Below are 22,492 nucleotides of genomic sequence, written 5' to 3' on the forward strand. Positions count from 1 at the left end.
GCAAGGGCAGCATGCATAAAAAAGCAGGGCATCATGGGGTGATTTTAATGGAAATTCTTTCAATCTTAGTCCAGCGATAGAGTTTGTATAGGGGAAGGTGGTAAATAACGGGGTATTTATGCAGACAGCGAGTCATATCCAGCTGAGGAGACGGGCCCACCGTCAGCGTGGTTTTAAGAGCAAACCTTTTCTCGGGTCACAGGCCCTGGTGTTTTCTCTGCTTGCTTGATAGCCATCTTTTCTTAACTACATGTGGTAAACAACGTCATTACAACAAAACGCCTTGAGTTATGACTCAACTAACAAGTTCACGGTTCGATTCCTGATCCAGAGCTTTGCTAATATCTCATAAACATTGCTGAAAGTCAGTTAGCTAGTGTTTTAGTGGATCTTTATTCCCTCTCAGGGCTGTAAGCATGACTTAACACCAGCATTTTCACACAAACTGGCATTAGCTGTGCATTTATGAACTATAAATCATATTCATTTCATCCCTAGACTTTTCCAAAAAAGACTCCAAACCCATAAAGAGTTTGTTTTTCATTTCACTCTGAAAGAGCTTTGAAATGCAAATATTTGTTTCCTTTGCGAGGAAAAAAAAAACTAAAATCTGAGGCGAAATATGAATTCTTGCCATTTTACATCATCGCTAACACAAACATGTTAAAAATGGGTCCATGGTGGGTTCCTACAGCCTTTTTTGTGTGCTCTTAAAAGAGTGAGTTTTGGCCAGCAGTAGTGTACATATCCTAATGATTTGCTAGCCAATTATTGGACTTGATTCCTGCTTTCCGAACTCTTGAGACTTGTAGAAAGCTGGCATCTACAAGCTATACAAATGTGATTTGACGTGCAGCAGGTGGTCAATTCGACATCGCCAGTCTATCGGTAGGTCTAATAAGCCTTGATGACATGCTTCAAACCTAGATAATACAGTAGTTTAAAATTCTGTATTTTACATTCATCCAATAGCTGATCGCCTTGGGGGTGATTATATTTATTCTAAAAGTATGTAATGTATTTCCTTTATGTAAACTGCTGTTTGTTCAGTCAGGGTTGTGTGCATAATTTGATTTTAAAACTAACTTTTAAAGAGTAAAAGAAGGAAAGCACTTATTTCACAGCTTGTTCCCTGCAAGAGCTCACACATGACTGTTATCATTTTAAAAGCTTTTAACATTAAGCGTTCTGGTCTAATGTGAGTTTTATCAAAAAGCAAGCAAAACAAATCACTGAGATAATGATGAGAAAGCATGTACAACATCGAAAACATGTACATCGAAAGCTATTACGCAAGTCTTTTTTTTTTTTTTGCTGGCTTCCCTACATTTTTCTGCCATCAAGTAATCCTCAAAGACAGCCCTTCTATTTGTCACTATATCCAAACTATATGGAGTCAATTAAAGCACAAAGTGATCTGAATATGTGGCTAACCCCATGTAAACAAAGAGAACATATGAAAATACAACTCAAAGTCCCCTTCAAGATGTGTGGTTGGCAGCGATCTGGTGAATTGGAATGAGAAACATGTTTAAAAAGCTCTGTGCTTCCAATCGAAGAGGCATTCACGAAACGGAGGAGGAGGGCGTGGGAGAACCAAAAGTCCTTCAAAATTATGCTGTGTGCCTAACGTCATTTCTCCCTATGCTTCACTGATAAGATGTTTGTCAAAACATGTTGTAACATTATGGAGACAGGATTGCTTTTTTAATGAGTGATTTAGCGTAAATACTGAAGCAAATGTCGAGATCCATATGGATACATCAAGTAGTCAAGATCTGGTTGGTTAGTATGTCAACCCCTGCTGGTAGAAGCTGCAATATTTGGTTCTAAAAAAGCATCTTTCTTCATTGACATACATTCAAAAGTTATGGAAGCTTGTTTCCGTCGAAAAATAAAAAGGTAATTGCGAACCACCTTACCTAAAATCAGAATCTCACAATTCAGATTTGTTTCTTGCAACTGTGAGATATAAACTCGCAAATTGTCGCAATTACAATTTTTTTTAAAAGAGCAATAATTGTGAGATATAAACTCGCAATTCTGAGAAATAACGTCCAAATTTTGAGGTATAAACTTAATTGAAAGAGAAAATGTCCGAATTGTGAAGAGTTGGAGTTTATAACTCGCAGTTTCGAATTTATAGCTCCCAATTCTGAGAAAAATAAATGTAAATAAATTCGCAATTACAAAAAACCCTCACAATTGCAAGATATTAACTCACAATTATGCCTTTTTTTCTCGCAAATGTGAGTTTATTTTTTGCAATTCTGGAAAAAAAAAAAGGGGGGGGGGGGTTGCACTAGTTTTTTTATTCAGTGGGGGAAACCAGCTTTCATAAAAAGTAGTATTGTAACAAAATGTATATATTTTTAAATACTTTGACATGCCATTTATAGAGCTACAAAAATGGCAAAAAAATTTAAATGTATTTTTTTTTTATCTGAATTTTAGATGTAACATTTACAAAATATCTTTTTTTGTGGCTAGTTTGAATTTTAATTTTGTAAATCTGAAGTTTCACCAAGCCAAAGAATTTTAATAGCTCTGTGATTGGCTAAAACGCTTAGTTCACCTTCACCCTTGGCCTAATTTTTGTATGATCTGAACTTTTGTTAGGAATTTTATCATTTTGAATGTGAAGTTTTGTATTTCTTTATGCTAAATTATAATCTGAATATTTACAGTTAATTTCACCAAAAAAATGTTGCTGTTTAAAATACAAAACTATAAAATGTCATAAAACAGTTACATTTTGTTTAATGCCACATTTTTTAAATTCAAATGTATAAAATAAGCCATACAAAATTAAATGCTATTAAATGTCACAAGAATTCAAATGTACAAATTCAAATTCCCATCCATTAACCATGATGAATAAAAATGTTAACGTATATCTTTCTCCAGCTAAACCTCTTGACGTCATGAAAAGTCAATCACTGTAAAGGCTCACATTGTTATGACAATACAATCCTCTAGGCAGTCCACTGTCTCCACTCTGTAACATCCTTGAAAATAAGTGTGCCGATTCTAAAGTGAAACCAGAGCCTCCAGATGAGCGCAAACGTCTCCGGTAAGGCTCGCTCTCATTCGCAAAGTAACCCTGCAGACAGAAGGTATGTGTTAGTCACTGTTTGATTCAGGCATATTTTCAATGGAGGCTCATTGAGAAACAGGGTCTGTTTTGACTCGGTCATCTTTGAGAAAGCCTGGTCTTGGAGACTAGCAGCATTTGTAAAAGATTAGTAGGCTAGCTCTCGTCTACTGTGCTCGGGTCAGGTAGAGTGCAGTAAGCAGACAGTTATAATGCCGATATCTCTCCATCTACAGTGGACAGGAACATTCTTACAACATGGACGGCCCTGTAATCCAATTAAGCCCTGCAAAAGATATGACCTTTAGGCATGAAGCTTAGGTTTACAAGTATACCCAGGCACATTTTTTGCATCGTAATGCAATTTCTTTGTGTCGCAAATCAGAAAATCCCTTTTGATGAATCTTTCTGCAGCAAGTTCCTGAGCATTAAACTCCCAATCGATCTTTCTGTCAGCGTGGAGAGCAAATATGCTTTGTCATTGCGGGAACAGGCCCAGTTGGGGTGCGTTCGCCGTGTAACACAGCAAAAGCAGATCGTTCTGCCTTAACCTATCATTAGCCAAAAGAATAAATGCAAACCAACTGTGCGAGAACAATAAAATAATTTGTCAAGGGAAAAGGGTGCAGATAAATTCTGGGACTCATTTTCCAGCTGGCCTGAGAAGTAAAATCGCTGGCCAAGTCCACAGCACCTGGCTGTCAGAGCTTTCATACAGCCTTACTTCATTTCAGTTTTTAAAAAGCAAAGCTGTTAGGTCATTCACAACACAAGCACCTAATTCACTTTTTTTCTCCCAGTGTTAGTCAACATTTTACTTTTTTAGGGCAAGAATCAAGTAAACAGCAAAAAAAAGGGCAAACCGAGAGAGTCTCAGAACACATACCACGGCTTCAGCCAGAATTTCTCTCTTTTTCTCCTCTGAATATTCTTGTCAGAAACAGCAAGTGATATATAACAACTGTTTCCTGTTGCCTGTGTCATCTTTTTTCTTTAAATAGGAACCTTGTGAAGTCGGGCGTTGCTTTATGTGTAGATTTAGGAACACTAGCAAATCAGTTATATGGTATAGCGTAGTTTTGTGGACCGACCCTGCTGTAAAGCGCGAACGTGGAGCCAAGGGAAGGCCGTAAATGTCAAGCACGGCCTGGACAACAGAGTGACCTGGTTCTGATTAGCCTGAGATTGTTTTCGTTTCCACTTTCTCCACGGAGATATTGAGCACACACACACATACATACATCCATAAGATCCAGCAGTGTATGACCTCCCTCACATGTGTTAGTTCAATAAGAAACACAAGTGCATGAGAAATGAAGGTTACGTGTGACAGATGCGCTCAACAAGCATTCCCCGCTTCGTCACTTACAAATGTGACTTGGAGCTCACCAAGAGTACTTCCTGATTCTCCAATCAGTACTAGTTACGTTCCAATTGACTGCCAACAGTATCGCCCCTTATGTATATTTATAGTCACCATGAAATAACCATTTCCATAATAAACATTTTTATGGAATATTGCAGTATTTGCAATATGCATGTGCCCTCATAATCTTAAAGTGCCCCTATTATGCTATTTTAAAGTTTCCTAATGTTGTTTTGGAGTCTCCTACAACAGATTTACATGCATCAAACGTCAAAAAACTGTTTCATTTTCACATAATATACATTTGCACATCACCACATTTTCCAATGATTCTCAAACGACTCGTCAGGTGAATCAATCTCTCTAAATCCCTCCTTTCCGCGAGCTACTCTGCTCTGATTGGCCAGACAGCTCAGTCTGTTGTGATTGGTCTACCGCGTACAGCGCGCGTGTCGAAAACAAAAACGCCCATTGCCATAACAACGTCAGCTCTGCTTGTCCTGAGGCTTGCTACACCGTAAACTAAACACAGTAACGAACAATGACGTCGATTTTACCATATCAATGCGAGTGCGAGTCCAAAGATGAAACATTGGAAGAACTATTCTTTCAACCCGAACCTCCAGCAAGGACGACTCGAGCAGGACGTTTCTCAGTGATTCACTACTCAGTTTGAGGTACATTATGAGATGTTGCAACTGTAATTCCTCACCAATCAGCATTAACAAGTGCATGTCCATCAACAAACCGATTATTTTACTTGTACTTATTTATTTACCGAGTATCTTTTCTAATTTATTGCGGTGAACATGTGGAAACTGTATCAATAACAGTGCATAGCCGAGCTCTAGCGTGAATGACTGATGTAACATAAACGTTGGTAAAACAAATCTTGCTCCATGCTTATTCTTCCCCTTAAAGTAATGAGAAAGACAGACAATCTGCATTAATAGACACAGTTTTAGGTAATAGTGGCCCACAACTGATTAGCAGAAATATTTCAGTAAGACAGTAATAATGTGAGTTAATCAGTTAGCAGGAGACCTACACAAAATTAAACTCAAAACTAAGTATTTTGAACACCGTCTTTAAAGAGCAAGCGGTTTGCGAATCCTGCATTGAACTCCGAGATTTGAGAAGCAGTCGTCAGTAAAATAAAGGGAACACAGCAAAAGTTTAGAATTATACTGCTGTGGTATCGTGGTAAAGATGAATTTTAAAATACAAAACTGGTGTGCACATCCCAAACACCCAGATTTGGCTCAGGTGCAGGACAACAAAGTAACATAAACAAAAAAAAAGAGTGTTTTCAGTGTGCAAAGATGAATTTTAACCACTGATTCTTCACATGCTCGTCCTTGGGCAGTGGAAAAAAACTGGCTTTACCTTCACATTGTAGAGCACAGCGTCTTCTCGACATGATGCTGTCCAGTATCCACAGGAATCAACTGCCAGTTTGAGGGGGTTTAAGTTTTCCCTGGTGTCTGCGCGCGCAATAAGTGGGCGGGCAATATGCTAATGTTTCGTCTTGACGTCACAACGAAACGGCTTATGACTCGTTTGAAAAACGATTCATTTCATTGACTCAGAGTCGACTCTTACGTTTGAAAGACAACAGCTTTATATACGGTGCACTTTCAGATTTAAAACTTTGTAGGATGTTTTCATTAATTTAGAGCTATGTTACACACTACAAAGAATGAACTTCCCCTCCCACTTGCAATGGCATCTCTTCTCTGATGAGTATTTACTGGCGCTCACATGAGATCGACCAATAGAAAAATCACAATGATCCAAACGGTTCCTGATGGACATAAACAAAAAAGAATTGTTGTTGTTCGAGAAGCCATTTCACTGGGATATATGTCACAATAGGGAAGAAAAGGCTATCGCAACTTCCTTTTCATGCCGACTTTAAGTGTCTAACGTGAATTACAGTCAAACTGATTTGCACCCAAATGCTCTAAGAAAGGGTTTCTCATGCATTCTAGAAATGCACGGCCGGTTGAAAGAAAACTGGAGCAGTCTGCCATAATGGGATGTCTTATTTCTCATTTTAATGGGACGTTTGACAGTGGAATTAATGCTGCGTCAACACTAGAGAAGTATCTTAACTTTTATGGTACATTTGCTACAGCATGATGAGTATGTTCTCGTGCACACATATGCACATAAAGGGGTGACTCCAATGGAAAGTTTGGCACAGACCGGGCCCTGGAAAACTCATCTGTGAGATTGCGGTCAGGGCTTAAAGGGTGAAATAGTGGGGGAAATATTTGTGGTAGATGATAAGTCAGCAAACTCAGTGCAAATTGTAAAAAGCTGAAGTCAACATTCATTCCTCAAATTCCTCTCATCCTGTTAAAGGGCCGGGACACATTAGTCTCTCTTCTCTCATGCGTTACTTTCTCATGAGCTATTGCAGCCATATCTCAAATGCTTTATTAGGGATTTTGGTTCTCTTTAAACGTTTAACTGTAAAGCTTGTCACACATCCTTCGTCTGAATTGCGTATTTACAGTATTTCATAGGCATCCATATTAACTGCACTCACACTGAACAGCACGGTGCTCCAGCACTGAGAGTATAATTTCAGTGCTGAGACTATGTGGAACTCATAGAGAACACATTGAAAATGCACTGTAAACCTATCAATCACAATCTTTTGCAATAAAGGCTTCCATGAAGCAACGCAAAATAATGGAGTGAACTAATCATCCATTATCTGAAAAGAAAAATTATGCAAGTTATACATGCAGTGACGGGGGAATCATAAAGAATTTACTGATCCATTTTGAATTTTAACAGTGTTTTAAGTAATAACTACTTGGGAAAATGTATGAGAAAACTTCAATAATAAATAAATACATTTTAAAAAGTTCTGTTGTTACACAGACTTCTTAATAGATTTTTAGAGGCAAGTCCAGACTTTTTAATGCAAGTCAAATAATTGATTATTATAATATTCTAAACAAAGCTAAAAAAAACTAAAATGTGAAACTTGTAAACTGATAAAATGCATTATGTGTATCATTCACCACAAATAATAATATGAATAACAAGTCAACAACTACATTGATTTGGGTTACAGTTAGTTGTAAGCTGTCTGTGTTTGACTTATTAGCAAGAACCGTCTCATTTGAGTCATTCGTTTGCAAATCGGACTATACTGAATGGGCTGTATGTTTTTGATTCACTAGAACAGGAACATGAGTTATTTGCTCAGGAATAAGACTACACTGCACAATCTTCCCAACATCTGGCGTAAATAAATTCAGACAGGACCCAGTCACTTTAGCTATGTTGTGTTTTTATTTTTAAGCTTCGTCGACTCAAAAAACACTTTAGTTTGGGAACAGGGCTATACACATTCGATGAGCTGTATGTTTCGTGCACTGTTACTGTTACTGGGCTCTCCTACCGCCTTTCCCATCATGAACTACATTTCCCATAACCCAGCGTCTGGACTCATTATAGTCTGATTAATTCCACCTGTGTGCGATTTAACTCATTTGTGTTTTCACTCACTTGTTGCGAAGTCTTGTTTGTGTTACACTTCATGCGTTTCGGAGCGCTCGCTCTCTTGGGTTCCTGTGTTATGGTTCTGATCTTCTGCCTTGTTTCCTGGATTTCCCTGTCTATCTGTGTTTTGGACTTTGTTGATATTTGAATTATTTGCCCTGTGGTTCTGATCTTTTGCCTGTCATTTGCATTAAGATTGTGGATTACCCCTAATAAAGCTATACGTTTGGATCTTCAACCTGTCTGTCATGGAGTTCGTAACAGAACAGTACATTCTGTTGCGGTGCTATTGAATAAAACTCTGTTCTGAATAAGAACTAAATTTATGGTCATTAATAAAATAAATACTCAATTTTGTAACCTAAAATTCACTTTATTTTCTTTACAGTATTACGTCGCTGTCAGTGTGTGTGAAAGCACTACGCAGGGTGTGCCACTGCTGTGACGCTCGCAGTCTGGCTTACATTTCTAGAAGGCACGTAGCAATTATTGGTCAAATGTTCTTGTTTTTCGCATAAAATTCCCATAACATGAAAATGAAGTGAAGGATCAGGAAAAAAACAGATCAGATGGTCTGTGTCGTGGGAAATTGTGTCCTCTTATCGTTTGCCGGCATCTTTTTCTCCAAATATTAACCTGCCAAACTGCTGATTTCAATTTATGCTTTAAATCTGAGTAAACACCCCAGAGCACTGTGTGGAGATGAGACAACAAAATTGTCTGACAGAGAAAAGTTTAATAATGTTCAGTGCTCTTTTAACCTCGCTCTGAGCATGTCTCCCATCCGAGTAATCCAAAAGCAGCTTGACGGAAACAGGAAGTAGGAATGCTCAAAGCTTACAGATTCATGACTGTAGACCGTTCTGAAATGCCTGGAAAAAACTTTCAGCCCTTAAGGTCAGAAGAATCTGATTGGACCATCACTGGACATGACAAAAATACGATAAGTACCCAGACAAAATTATTAGTTATACTCCATGATGTCTATTATGTCTGGAATTCACAAAAATATTAGCTTTGTTGAAAAAAATTATATTTTAGTGGTATTTTGTGTGCTTACAGCGAAATGTCTGTCTCAGAATATTTATTAATGTCTGTCAGTTCCTTTTTTTGGCCTTTGAACTGCGAAAGGTCAAGTTTACTTGACACACGCTCAGCTGGGAAATGTTATTTCTGCAAGTTACTGTGGCTGTACCTAGGAGAACTTCACTAAACAAAAAGGCTTTGAAAAATAATAAATACACAAAGGTTTTACATCTTACCAGCTTTCCCTTCTCAACCATCGTTACACACAAACAGCACAAATATATCAAATTTACAGCCATCGACGATTCTAAAGACGAATGGCTCCCATCACATAATCCAGATCTGTTCGTAAAAAGTGAAGTGTTTTCATTCTAAACAATCTGCATTCAGGGCCATGTCAGGTTATTAGCCTTCAGAAATCCCTGAGCGTAATGTAATATTACACTCGGTTGGTGTTGGATCACTAGAGGACGAGAGAATAACTAATTCTTCCAGAACCCTGCGCTTTATGAACAACCAGCAATAAAGTATATAAACTGAACTATTAGAGTTTATAATGTATTTCATAGTCCTCAAGAGTCATTCCAGCCAATCAGATCACAGACTGAATGGGCACTGCCCCATGGCAGCTTCCTGGCATGATGAACAACAGAGAGGATATAACCGTGCCTACTACTGGAATGATTTCTGCTCTCCGCTAATGAAGGAATAAATGTTTGTGCGTTTGTTTTTGACCATTCGAATGAAGTCAGTGCTCGATTGGACGGCTGACGTGCCCAGACTCAGGTCTGAGGACTGGCACAAAACGTCTTATGAATCTGTCTACATTCACTACGTTCTCTAGATTTTGTTTATACCGAGATTTAATCTTTGTGGTATTTCTCGTTATAAAAGAATAATACTTCTTCTAATAAAAGACCCACCAGGGAACTTGGCACTGGTTTCGGTATCCATATTTATGTTCTATTAAACAGGCAAGTGAACTGGGCGGAGCAGAAAAACAGCTGTATTGGTACAAAAACCAGCGGGGTGTCGATTGCCATCCGTCACCTTTAACACTAAATCAACAGTGGATCCAAAGGGTCACGGCCACCTAGCCGTCTTGCAGCGTCCCGCTACGGGAAGCCGGGGCCCGTGCGTCCGCTTTAAGCACTGCGATCAGCGTCGCCACGGAGCGGATTTTTCTTTGATGAAGCAAACATGCACAGGGCCAAGAACAGCAAGTGCCACTGTCGAAATGTAAATCAAAAAACCACCCGCGTGCACGGTCACACGCGCTGAGAAGTCTGGAGACGCAGTTGCTGCCGTCTAAAAATGCATGAGTAATTCGGCCCATGTAGATGTGCGGTTAGCTGTGGCATGTCCCCCTGGCACAGGCCGAGAGCGAGTAGCCCCTTCATCTCAGTACGGAGTCAGGGAGACAGAGCGAGTAGGCAAAACAATCAGATCCATTTCACATGAGGCAGGAATTCGACCCCTATATCAAAAAGCAAGAGGGAAAAAAGGTGGTGTGTGGGTGCATTTTTATGATTGATTCTCAAGACATGGTCCAAGCTAAAAATACACTTTATGATGACACATCGGAGCCAATTTTGTTTTTCCTCCGTTTAAGCCCAGGTCCAGAGCACATTTCCTCTGGTATTCCAGCGTTATTTCGACACTTATTCAAACCAGATAATATATTTTTTGTAAAAGAATTATTGGGTTGAGTGTTGTATTGGCAGGGCGAGGGTGAAGTGAAATGAAGGAGGATTCAGGACGTTTCTTTGGCTTAGTATTACGCATCCCACAAGCATAAATAAAACAAAACTGAACATGAGCTATGACATCACAGGTGCCATAAAAAGCCTAAATTGTAGTCATAATCCAACCAGTAATAAAGGTCGCCGACGTCTGAATGTTTTACCTCAGGATTGATTAAGCACGTTGAGGTTTTACAGATTATTTGAAAAAGTACAATGGAATGATCCCAAACCATAATGATTGAGTGTCAGATGCTGTAATCTTCTAAAACCTCAAGAGTATCTTTCATCAAACGCTACTCGATTAGACTATAAAATGTTTTAAAGACTTTCCGCAGATTATGCCTCAGCGACCGCATCTTTCTATCAAAAATAAGTTTGTTAACTCCCAGCCAAATTAAGCTGAATGAACACATGAGAAGGTCCTCTAGGGACCTGTTTGTGAGAAATGATTCAATGACTTCCATTACAGCAAGCTGGCTCTTAAACACATGGTGACTGACGCTGAGAAATGTTCACTTGTTAAACGTTTGCTCGGTGATGTCATCGACCAGGGTGAAACAGCAATGCACATTGATCATGAGGACTTTGTGAATCAATGGAACAAGCTGCAAACATTACAGTTTCCCCACACAATCAGTTTATCCATGCCTCATTCTGATGTCATAGGAGTTCCCCAAAAGTCGTGGGCCGCAGTCGAGTAGGATACGTGGGAGTGAGAGCCCAACTGCACAGAGCTCAAGTGTGTGTAAGTGTGAGAGAAAGCCCAAAGACAAGAGAAAAGAACGGAAAATGCTCAGGGGAGAGCAGGTAATTGCGCTGTCCAAAAAGTCCACAGCAGTTTAGCAGTGATGCAACCACCGACGTCAACATTTTTTCAAACTTGAGTGCAGTCGGCCACAGCAACTAAAACAAAGCAATCTTGTGGACAACACATGTTTACAGAAACCAATAAAGCTAGCTGTTGTATATAAAGCATCCACCTATAAATTACCTGAATGAGACCTTCTAAATCTGATCAATCTGGGGGTTTATAGTCATTTCTAACAATGAATCATTCATGACAACACCACACATCCTGAGACATACAGAATATCAGCCTAGCAAGCACAGGAGGCTTCATCAAGCTATAGGAATTCAACTTATGCCACATTTTACAGTGACCAAACGGTGCTGAGTTTGTATATGCGTGTGGGAGTAGACCCATTGCCATAGAAATCCAAAACACTATAGCAATGACTCCCTTTAGAGTCAATTACTCATTTTTTCATGAGCTGAATCAACACTTCAACGTGGGAGTTTGTCTGTGAAAACTAAGTATTACCTTGTGCTAAAAAAACACAAGTACAGACAATCACAGCGACTCTTAATGATAACCTCATATGCTGAAAAATGACCTTAATTGGACGACTTCAGAATGTTCGATTTCAAATCATTCACCGCTATGACTAACAGCACTCCAGCTCAGAAAAATTATCTGACTATATTTACCAATGTACCACAAATCAGTAACTGACTTTTCCAGGAGACAAAAAGCCAAAGAACAAGTTAATTAGCCATGTTAGAAAGATTCTGTCCCATCGGACTAGTGCTGCGTTCTTAGGATGTTCATCATGTACATCTCACTGGTTGCATGGCCACGACTTTTGTACATAACTAATAACTAATTGTACAACATGAATGCTGCTGTAATAAAGGCATCACCCAGGTAATTTTACCTTGCTTGATAACATATCTACACAAGGTTTTGTTGAAATAGCAATAGCTTCAAACTACTTAGCTACAAAACAGTTAAATAATTTACTGAAACTGTCTTGAAAGCATAAACCTAAATGGGTTGACAGTATAATTTTTTACCTAATGCCATACGGGTTCAAGCAAAAAAATCTGTGATGTGACATGCAATCAACTTTTGTTATGTTCTTGATTACAAATTGGTAAGGCTCATGAATTTTACTAGAAAGCGAATACATATGGTGCAAAAACTGCATATTTGTAGCTATTACTGTAAATTAGAATCCTGATAAATGATCTGCTATCTGTAAAGAGAATTATATATAGAGTGCGTATGAATCCGACTGCTGGCCTGCTGAAGAAGAAAATCCTTAATTGAGCCCTGAAAATTAACTGCAGCACTACTTTCCTTCTAAAAAGATCTGTGCAAGAATAATTGGGGGGAAAGAAAAGGCATCTTCAGAAAAAAAAACACCATTCTCAAAAATATAAAAAAGACTTTACCTATAGGTAGGGTTGTACATTTTCTGCCACATAACAAAATTTTCTGTACAATCAAGCATGGTCTGCCACTGCAGTTGAAATGAAATGAGCACCTGATCAATTACTTTTTTTTAATTTTGTCTTCAAGTTACAGCCTATGCTCACAACAGACTATCACAGATGAATGCAGAATAATATAATCAATGCTAAAAAAATAAGTCAAACATTTAAAAAAATTATTTCCTACGTGAAACGAGTAAGATGATATCTCAAACATGTTCTCTGAAACATGTCAACAAGATCACGCAACACACTACACGCTTCCAAACATTTCACAAAAGTCTCATTTCATTCCTTTCCAGCAATGTAAATGTGATGCTCAAATAGGCACATCTAAAACATTAGTGTTCCCTTCTGTCAATCGCATCTGATAGGCATTGAAATTATACACTTTGGACGGGGGAGAGTTGTGGAACCAAGTCTCATAAATGCTGAGACACATTTGAGAAACATTTGGTTTGAATTTGTCAGGCAAACATCTTAATCAAACCCTCTGAGTCTCTTTTGTGACAAGGTATGATTACTAATATAAGTCAAATTTGTATAATCATAAGCTGGAGTAAGCGGTTAACTGTGTCAGCCCACGCAATCCCACGCCATTGTAGCATCATCTAAACAGGGTGACCACCCTAGTCCAATACAAGAGAGCCCTTTCCGAGGGATGCATGGCATGCTCAACATTACTTAAGATAAGAGTGTCACACAAATCAAAACACACATATGCACATAAACAAATATGCATGCACACACTGAAGAGTATAGTCAATAGAATGTGTGTTACTTCTACAAAGAAAACTAGCAAGTATTAAGATGCTTTTATGACCAAATGAACCAGGTTACTGAATCGTGTATGTTTTGCATACAGTGATCTCCCAATGCAATACCATGATGGTATTCACGTTATGTCACCCAAAAATGTCAGTTCTGTTGTCATTTACTCACCCTCATGTGGTATGTGTAAACCTGTATAACTTTCTTTCATCCGTAGAACACAGAAGGCAAAATGACAGTCTCAGTCACCATTCACTTTCCATTGTATGGAAAAAAAAATGCAATGACAGTGAACAGTGACCGAAACTGTATATCCCTAACATCTCCTTTTGTGTCCCACAGAAGTAGGAAAGTTTGGAACAATATGAGGATGAAAGGGATGACATAATTTTACTTTGAATGAACTCTCTCTTTAAATAATCTACGAAATAATAAATTAATGTAGGCCTATTTAGCGATCAAATAGGCTTACCTATATTGTCACCAAACAAAAAAATAACAAAAAATAAATAAAACGATTGCGCGTGCGAGTTTAATATCTTCGACAATCTGAAAATGATATTTTTGTTATTTAGCCAAATGTTTTTTTAAGGGTCGCATTGCTATCCGCGATACATTTAACACACTTCGACCACCATAACCTCTAGCAACGAGGAATTGCCTCAAAATGTGTCAAAATACGGCGACAAGACGATCTTCTATGCAGTTTGCGGTTGCATAAATTACGCCCACATATTATTACGCACTCTAATAGCCTATATGACCATTTATCGATGTCAGTTTGAGACAGGTAAGGTAAGTTAAAGAAAAAAAAAAATTCTGATTTTCAATGTATATGCTATCTGGTTGTTATGCAACAAATTAAAAGAATACATCCAAACAAATTGTATAGCCTACAATTAATTTAGAATCTATTTAGAAAGCTATAGCCTAATTTATTGTTTTTATTAAATATTTAGGCATAGGCTATTATAAATGCATTTATTTTTTATATATATATATTTTAAACCAAGGTTTTCAACAACTAACGGATTTTGGCTCTATTACGCATCTGTGACATCTGGCATCTGTGTTTAATTAGAAGTTACAGAAGCCGCTATAAGCTACATTTAATTTGATGCTAAATATTTTATCGCTATTTTAGAATTGCATTCTTAATTATTCTCAGCCATGGCTGGCTTGATTTTAACCCATAAACCAGATTAAAACTGCATTAAAAATATCCGTAAAAGTCGATCAAATACGCTCGCAGGTACATACCATCTCCAGGTGACATGGCGAAGCAGTGGAGTTTGGATGTGTGATGCGCGTGGAGTTTGAGATCTTCAGATCCGCAGCGCATCTGTATCGAGGCGGGATTCGAGCCACTGCAGCCGTCAGAAGAGACGCGTTTCGGGCAGATGTCTGTTTTACTGCTGAACATGGAGAAAGTCAGCTCGGTGAAATCTGTCTGATGACTGACCATGCCAAAGAGCGATGCAGGCTTCTGCATCTGGACCTCTGACTTCCAAGTGTGCATGTCAGCCCACGTACAATATAGTCCTTTATCGTTTCTTTTACCTGTGGGATGAAGGATCACACCATTAACTTGAACTTGAATTGAAGGAACAAACTATTATAGCTCTCTAATGAATCTGAAGCAACATGATAAACATATAGTCAAAGCAAAACTTTATAATACAACAAAACACAATGAAAAATTAAAATGTTGTCGTAGATTTTAAAACATACCTATTTAAATCCTCCAAAGCAAGAAAGAGAGGATATTTTGATTGAATGGTGACTCTCAACTTCTGCGTCAAACAGGCTGTTAAATGTGTTCTTACCGACCGCATCCTCTCTCACGTTTCAGCTGCAATTTTATGAGTTTTCTATAACATCAATTCTGAAAACCAAAACATGCGTCTATGCTCCGATTGACAGCTCGAAGTACCAATGAACATACACTTCTAAAGGGGAGGGACCAATCGGGAACAAACTGGATGCTTGCGATGTGAATGATGAAATTGATCTTGAACTGGTAATAATAGTTTGCATTTACACAACCAAGACCTTTATAACAGACCTTTATAACTTATAACAAGCTATAATTGCATAGACATTAAGATTCATCACCTCACAGGATCATGTTATAGACAACAACAAGATCAAGAATAGGCAGACCAATAATACATATTTCACAGTTACCTGGAGGACGATGTGTCAGTAACGGGGGAAATCATAGCTTTTATTGTATGGCTTTCTGTTTAAAGGATAAGACAAAAAGGCAAAAATAATATAAAAAGGTTGTCATCAAACATGTCAACAGTGACATCTTATGGACATTTTTAGAAACTAACATTGGAGCTTTTTATATAGGCCTATATCCATATATAAACCCAGGAATAGACTTTTGTCTTCTGTAGTGGACATTATATTTTAGTGAATTTCTCTGTCACAGTTATAAGTCTGGATGTCCTGTAAAGAGCACATTCAGGGCTTTTCAGAGATGACTGACATTATTAGTGATCAAATTTAGCACTCTTATGGAAATGTGATAATAGTTTGAAATTATCATTTAAATCTGACTCGTTTTCAAATTGTTTGTCATAAATCAACATCTCAGGAAAATGTTATGGAGTGTCTAATCAAAATATGATTTCTGTTACAAAACGGCATTGATTTTATACATGTCCACTGCAGAGGACACCCTGGACGTTTATCAGGCATTTTGGGAGGGAAAGAATCAGTAGCCTACATTCATATTCCTATGAAATATTAGATATTTTCATGAAAATGTAGTCAATTATTACTCCCATTACTACACTTATTTTTTCATTACATTTTGGCCAAAGAATACATTAATATGCAAATTAGATACAGTTTGCATTGGGACTACCTATTTATGGCCATTTTACCCACAAATTGCATAAAGTTAAATGGTTTCTCAATTCCTTCTGTTATATATTTGAAAAAAATCCTCAAACCTAAAAATTGATTGGTCAATGAAAAAAAAAATCCCATTGTTTTTGCCTAGACATGCAATTTCGAGTCTTTTTATTTTTTAAACAAACAGCCCTGGTGTCCACTACAGAGGACATAACATATGAATATATATATATATATATATATAAGAATTCCTATAGAGGGCCTGGTAGCCTATGCCTATCTTGTTACTGATAATGATAGCCTACATTCTTTTCATTTCCTTTCTCATACTATCGTGATATGAAATAATCAAAATGATAAATAAATAATTTAGCCTAATTCATAATTCATTACTCTACCTACCTGAGGACCTGACCCTCCTGCTGTGGATAATCAACCAATTCATTTTTTAAAATGTTGTGGGGTCGTTAGTGCGTTCGCCTAAAGACCTTGTTAATTTACCAAAACAATCATTTCAGGGACATTGCGAGTTACAGACTAATGTTTTTTTTTTTTTTTTTTTCTTCTTCTGTGCATTATAATGAAGGCTTTGTGAAATTGCACAGCTTTTCCTGTTTTTTCATGTCAAATGACATCCTTCCTACACCAACAACGAACACATTTTCTATCATGGATGCCTATGAAGGACGATTGAGCCAATCAGAGTAGGTGTGGGGCGGGGCGACAAGTGCAGGCCCGCCCCGGTCTGCAGGCTGCAGGTCCTTCTCTTTTGTTTTGGAGGGTGGTGCGCCTCCAACATAGTGGTGGAAAGTTTGATTCTTTTCAGAGACTCGTTCATTTTCAGTTCGTTCACCAAAATGATTCGTTCAGACTCGTTCACTGATTCGTTCAGTGATAATTTCTTCATATTAGATATATACTGCAGCAGGTGGCGAAAAAGAGTGTATTTTATGTTATGTTTTAATGAACGTATTTACTTGTTACAAAAAAAAGTGATTTGGCTTTGTTAAAATGTACGTGTGCCTTATTTACTAAATTAATAACATAAGTCTAAATAAGTGGTTCAGATGACCAAACCAAGGTTTTCTTGCATAATATTAACATTTTAATTATTTAGTCAGACATACACATTCATAAATCTGGGATTATATTAAACGTTGATGTTCTGTATGTTGAATATGAATATAAACAATTATATGTGCACACCTATAACTGCGCTTTGAATGAGATTAAATCACATGCTAAATGACCGATCTACCCAGTACTCTCATTCACGAACGAAAGTACCAGTTCAATTCGTTCACGAACGAGATCTCTCCCTCTCGTTCAGACTCAAAACAGAGCGATCTCAGCAGTGATAGGCAAATTCGTTCAGTAGATCTAACCAAATACATGCCCCTTCACAGCCCGAACTGAAATGCTATTTGCTGACGTTATGAGACCAATAATACTGTCATATTTTTTTTGGTTTGTTTTAGTTTTTAGAGAAGTGCATACATGAATAAAACGTAATGAATTCATTTTGATAATACAAAATGAACACAAGTAGTCAAGTAAATTGTTCAAATTGCAAAATACCACAAAACTAAGACTAAAACACACAACCAAAATATAAGAAAAGCAGGTAACGAGAAGTGTAAATTTAAATCAAGTAAACAGTGCGCCCCCCTTAACTCAAACCAAGTAAAAAATGACGGTTAATTTGTCTTTGTTATATTTAACCAATATATTGCGTTATTAACCTGTTTTCATTACAATGGTAAAGTGTAAATTTGATTATTTGATGCAAACATGCTAACTACACAAACCTAGCTCTATCGGTTCGCCATCAACTTCAAACAACTGGTTATTTTCGTTCATGAACGACATACCAGTTCGTTCAACTCGTACACAAACGATAAGATCTCTCTCTCGTTCAGACCCGGTTCAGACTCAAAAGCAACTCGGTCAGTCAGTGAAGGGCGTATTCGTTCACTACATCCAACAAATCACATGCTCCGTCACATCTCATACTCGAAGGCTATTGGCTCGAGGTTCATTCTTTGACAGGTTGAAAACACCGGTTCACTGAGCTGCGCATGCGCTGCTAATAGCGCCGCGCTGCTGTGGAGGGAGGGATTTCAGTGAACGAGAAATATGAGTCAATTGATTACGTGAACGAGAACGATTCGTTCACCTAAAGGATTCGTTCAAAAAGAACGATTCGTTCACGAACGTAACATCACTACTCCAACAAGTAAAGCAAAAGTTTGATACGTCGTTGTCGTTCATGTTGACACCACGACGCGTGGACTAATAAATCGCTCTCACAATGGAGACCACAGTGGGATACGCGTTGAGAAAAGTTTGTGTTTATGTTTCAGCTGTGACCATGATATTGTTTGCGATCGTGCAACTATCCCTTTTGAAACTCCTGTCAATCATTTCCCCGGGACTGCTGAAAAAAATCCATCTAAAAATGGGAGAGAAGTCTACGATGACTCAAAATCCCAAATTCAAATACGAAGACTGGGGTCCGTCTTTCTTTTCTCTGGCGTTCATTAAAACCGTGCTCTCGGTGAACTGGTGCTCGCTGGGCCTGGAAGCTTTTGAGGGGTTCGCTGCTCCAGACACAGCTTTATTTACTCTGGACGGACAGAAAACGAGCATTCATCGTTTTCTTAAAGGTACAGTCAATAAATTCTATCAATTATTGACTTATTTATATAAAATATATATTTTCAAAACATGTTGGACTTATATTGATTCTATTACACTAATATCTATTTATTTATAATAATAGTTATTATTATTATTTTCGATTTTTTTTTTTTTTTTTATCTGACTGCTCAGTGCTAAGGTTCTGTTCCAACTATCAATTTATTTAATTACATGTTTGTTTATTTATTGGAACAATTAAACTGACTGCTCAGCCTTCCTAAGGTTCTGTTCCAATATTATTTATGTATATTTATTATTACTATTATTGGAATAGAGCCTTAGTACTGATGCAGTCAGTTCATTTGTCTTCTTCACAGGTAACCGTCCACTGGTTCTGAGTTTTGGAAGTTGCACATGACCCCCGTTTCTCTACAAACTTGATGAGTTTAAACAGCTTGTCAAGGACTTCAGTGATGTGGCAGATTTCCTCGTTGTTTACCTTGCTGAGGCGCATGCAACTGGTAATGACAATAATATCTCAATAAATTTGCTGTAGTCTTGATGTAACATTAACAAATTGGATTGATGCAACCTCTGCCCGGATTCACTGCTGAGTCATTCACATTTAGAGAATCGAGAGATAAATGTTATGCAATAATCAAAATGCTTCTGTTTTTTTTTTTCATAGATGGTTGGGCCTTTGTAAACAACGTCGATATCAGCGTGCACAAAAGCTTGGAGGAGAGACTGGCTGCGGCCCAGACCCTGGTCAAAGAAGACCCTCTCTGCCCTGTGGTCGTGGACGAGATGACCAACATCACTGCCAGCAAATACGGAGCCCTGCCTGAGCGGCTCTATGTCATTCAGAGTGGGAAAGTTATCTATCAGGTGAGCGTTTTGCCATGCAGAGAAACTTCAAACTGCACACAGTACAGGAAATACCTCCAAAGCTTCATAACAGCTCTCGTGAGAGCAGTTGTGAGAGAAACCTTTAGAATATTTTAACCTTGGACTGAGGCTTTACACACACACACTCTTCCTCTTGCAGTAAGAGATTTCACGAGTTCATTGAGGTGAAAGGTTTGTAATGCGCTTAACAGCATGGGGCAAAGGGTTTTATAGTCGCTTGGGTCTGTTCTTTTGCTTTTGTTGCATTTTTGAGTGCCAATGTCTAAATATATTCATCAGGAAGTCCACAGTATGGAAGGATTTTCACATGCATTTTCATTCTTCCTAACAGGGTGGCATCGGACCTTGGGGGTACAACCCTGAAGAGGTTCGAAAAGTTCTGGGAAAAATTGAATAAAGGAAAAAAAGAGTTTTATCCATGACTGCATTTGTATATATTTGCACTTTTCTGAATTTCTAGTGCCTGAACTCATTTTCTGAGTCCCTGTGTTTGCTTGTGACAGATACAGATCAAACCAGCTGGTCTCTGTATCTTGATGTTTCAAACACAGGGGGATGTCAAATGTAAGTGACAGCAACATATTTTTTATTGAATATATAACTGGTCTGTAAAAAATTTTTTTAAACATTTTATATCATACCAGATTATCATATTTGATTATCATACCAGCATTGTATTCAAAGACCATATGAATCCAACTGTGAGCAGAGGTTATGAAGGGCATCTGTGCTCTTCTGATTTAGATTGTTTTTCTGAACTTGTGACTGTAAATGATGCTTACAGGGTAAAATTGTGAACTGTTAACTGATAATTCAGTCATTTGTTCTAAACACGATTAAGGAGCACAGTGTTTTTAACAACTATTCAAATTAAAAGTCTATATATATAAAAGTCTATATATATCATGTAAGAGTCAGTGTATATCATTAAATAAAGCATGACTTCTTAATTTCATATTATTGTTGTGTGCTTGTCCTTCAGTGAAAAGAAACTTGAACTGTTTTTTTTTTTTAACCATGCTTGTCGACCCGAAATATTTCAAATAATCTCTGCACAGTAACTAGACATGAAAGGCAGGTATGAACATGTTGCAGTCACTGAACCTATTAAACAGAACAGCTTCACAAAAAAAGTAGTTGAGGTATACACTTAGTAGCTTCAATAACTTTTCATCCAGTAGATCTTATCAAATTGAATCTATTATTGGCCAGTTTTTCAAATGCCTGCTAGTAACAATAATTCTAATCTTCATTTGGACACTGCTAATCTACAGTACATGTAAATATAGAATCTGATGCCATCTACTACTGATTATGCTTACATAATACAGCACAAATGCATGTTTTTGCACAACCCTTGTACAACTGACATTGTGGTTTATTGCTCTGGTCACTTCTTCATCTTTTACCTGGTGTTTTTCAGAGTCCGTAGAAAGGTCTCTTTAATGTATTTAAAGTATTAAAGGGATAGTTCACCCAAAAATGAAAATTCTGTCATCATTTACTCACCCTCAAGTTGTTCCAAACCTGTATGAGTTTCTTTGTTCTGCTGAACACAAAGGAAGATATTTGTAAGAATGTTTGTAATCAACAGATCTCGGTCCCCATTGACTTCCATAGTAGGAAAAAAATATACTATGGTAGTCAATGGGGACCGAGATCTGTTTGGTTACAAACATTCTTACAAATATCTTCCTTTGTGTTCAGCAGAACAAAGAAACTCATACAGGTTTGGAACAACTTGAGGGTGAGTAAACAATGATAGAATTTTCATTTTTGGGTGAACTATCCCTTTAAGGACTTTTCCATAGGTGCATGTGTTATAATTGTTTAGGGTTCATTGAACGAGCATGAAAAACATGTTTAAACCTTTTCCAATAAAGATATGTAATTTTGTATTTTACAAAATTATCTTTAAAATACAGTATCCTAAAAAAGGGCTGTTCCCCTTCTTTCTTTTGCTGAGTTTATATACATACACGTATCTATAACACATATATGATATATAAACAAGCTTAATTGCAATTAATCGATTTGACAGCACTATAACTATCAGTACTGTTCTTTAGCCCCAGTCACCTTAACTTTATGACTGCATTTGAACTTTGGGCTCATGTCACATGTTGTATTTGGCAGTCAGGATCGTGTTGTGGTTCCTCACTGACTCTCCAGACTGGATCGGCTTTCATTAGTCTGAAAAGGCTGATACGCCACAATGCAGCCAAAAGAGGCCATTGTCCATGAAAAAGATTAAATATAACTGTTAGAACTGCTTTG

The 22,492-nt window shown here is 37.7% G+C and overlaps 2 protein-coding genes across 3 annotated transcripts in view; one reads left to right on the forward strand and one right to left on the reverse strand.

Annotated features, from left to right (window-relative positions):
* The window catches only part of glis1b (GLIS family zinc finger 1b), a 76,657-nt gene extending 61,005 nt beyond the window's left edge, over positions 1-15,652 (reverse strand). Inside the window, exons 1-2 of the mRNA XM_084389901.1 lie at positions 15,530-15,652; positions 15,059-15,358 (exon numbers count right to left, since the gene is read on the reverse strand). Of these exons, the coding sequence (XP_084246027.1) occupies positions 15,059-15,317 (259 nt within the window). The 5' untranslated portion in view covers positions 15,318-15,358; positions 15,530-15,652. The remainder of the gene's footprint in view (positions 1-15,058; positions 15,359-15,529) is intronic.
* A 1,785-nt stretch (positions 15,653-17,437) lies between these two features.
* Positions 17,438-21,170, forward strand: dio1 (iodothyronine deiodinase 1). 2 transcript variants are annotated; one of them, XM_084389903.1, is made up of 5 exons: positions 17,438-17,466; positions 18,904-19,332; positions 19,684-19,827; positions 19,995-20,194; positions 20,547-21,170. In XM_084389903.1, the coding sequence occupies exons 2-5, from the start codon at positions 18,978-18,980 to the stop codon at positions 20,610-20,612; spliced, it is 765 nt and encodes a 254-aa protein (XP_084246029.1). In that variant the 5' UTR covers positions 17,438-17,466; positions 18,904-18,977; the 3' UTR covers positions 20,613-21,170. The 2 variants fall into 2 exon arrangements, with proteins under 2 accessions (XP_084246029.1, XP_084246028.1); XM_084389902.1 differs by lacking the exon at positions 17,438-17,466 and having other exon boundaries at positions 18,846-19,332.
* The last annotated feature ends 1,322 nt before the right edge of the window (positions 21,171-22,492 follow it).

Source organism: Rutilus rutilus, assembly GCF_951802725.1.
Source record: "Rutilus rutilus genome assembly, chromosome: 19".
NCBI classification, from domain to species: domain Eukaryota; kingdom Metazoa; phylum Chordata; class Actinopteri; order Cypriniformes; family Leuciscidae; genus Rutilus; species Rutilus rutilus.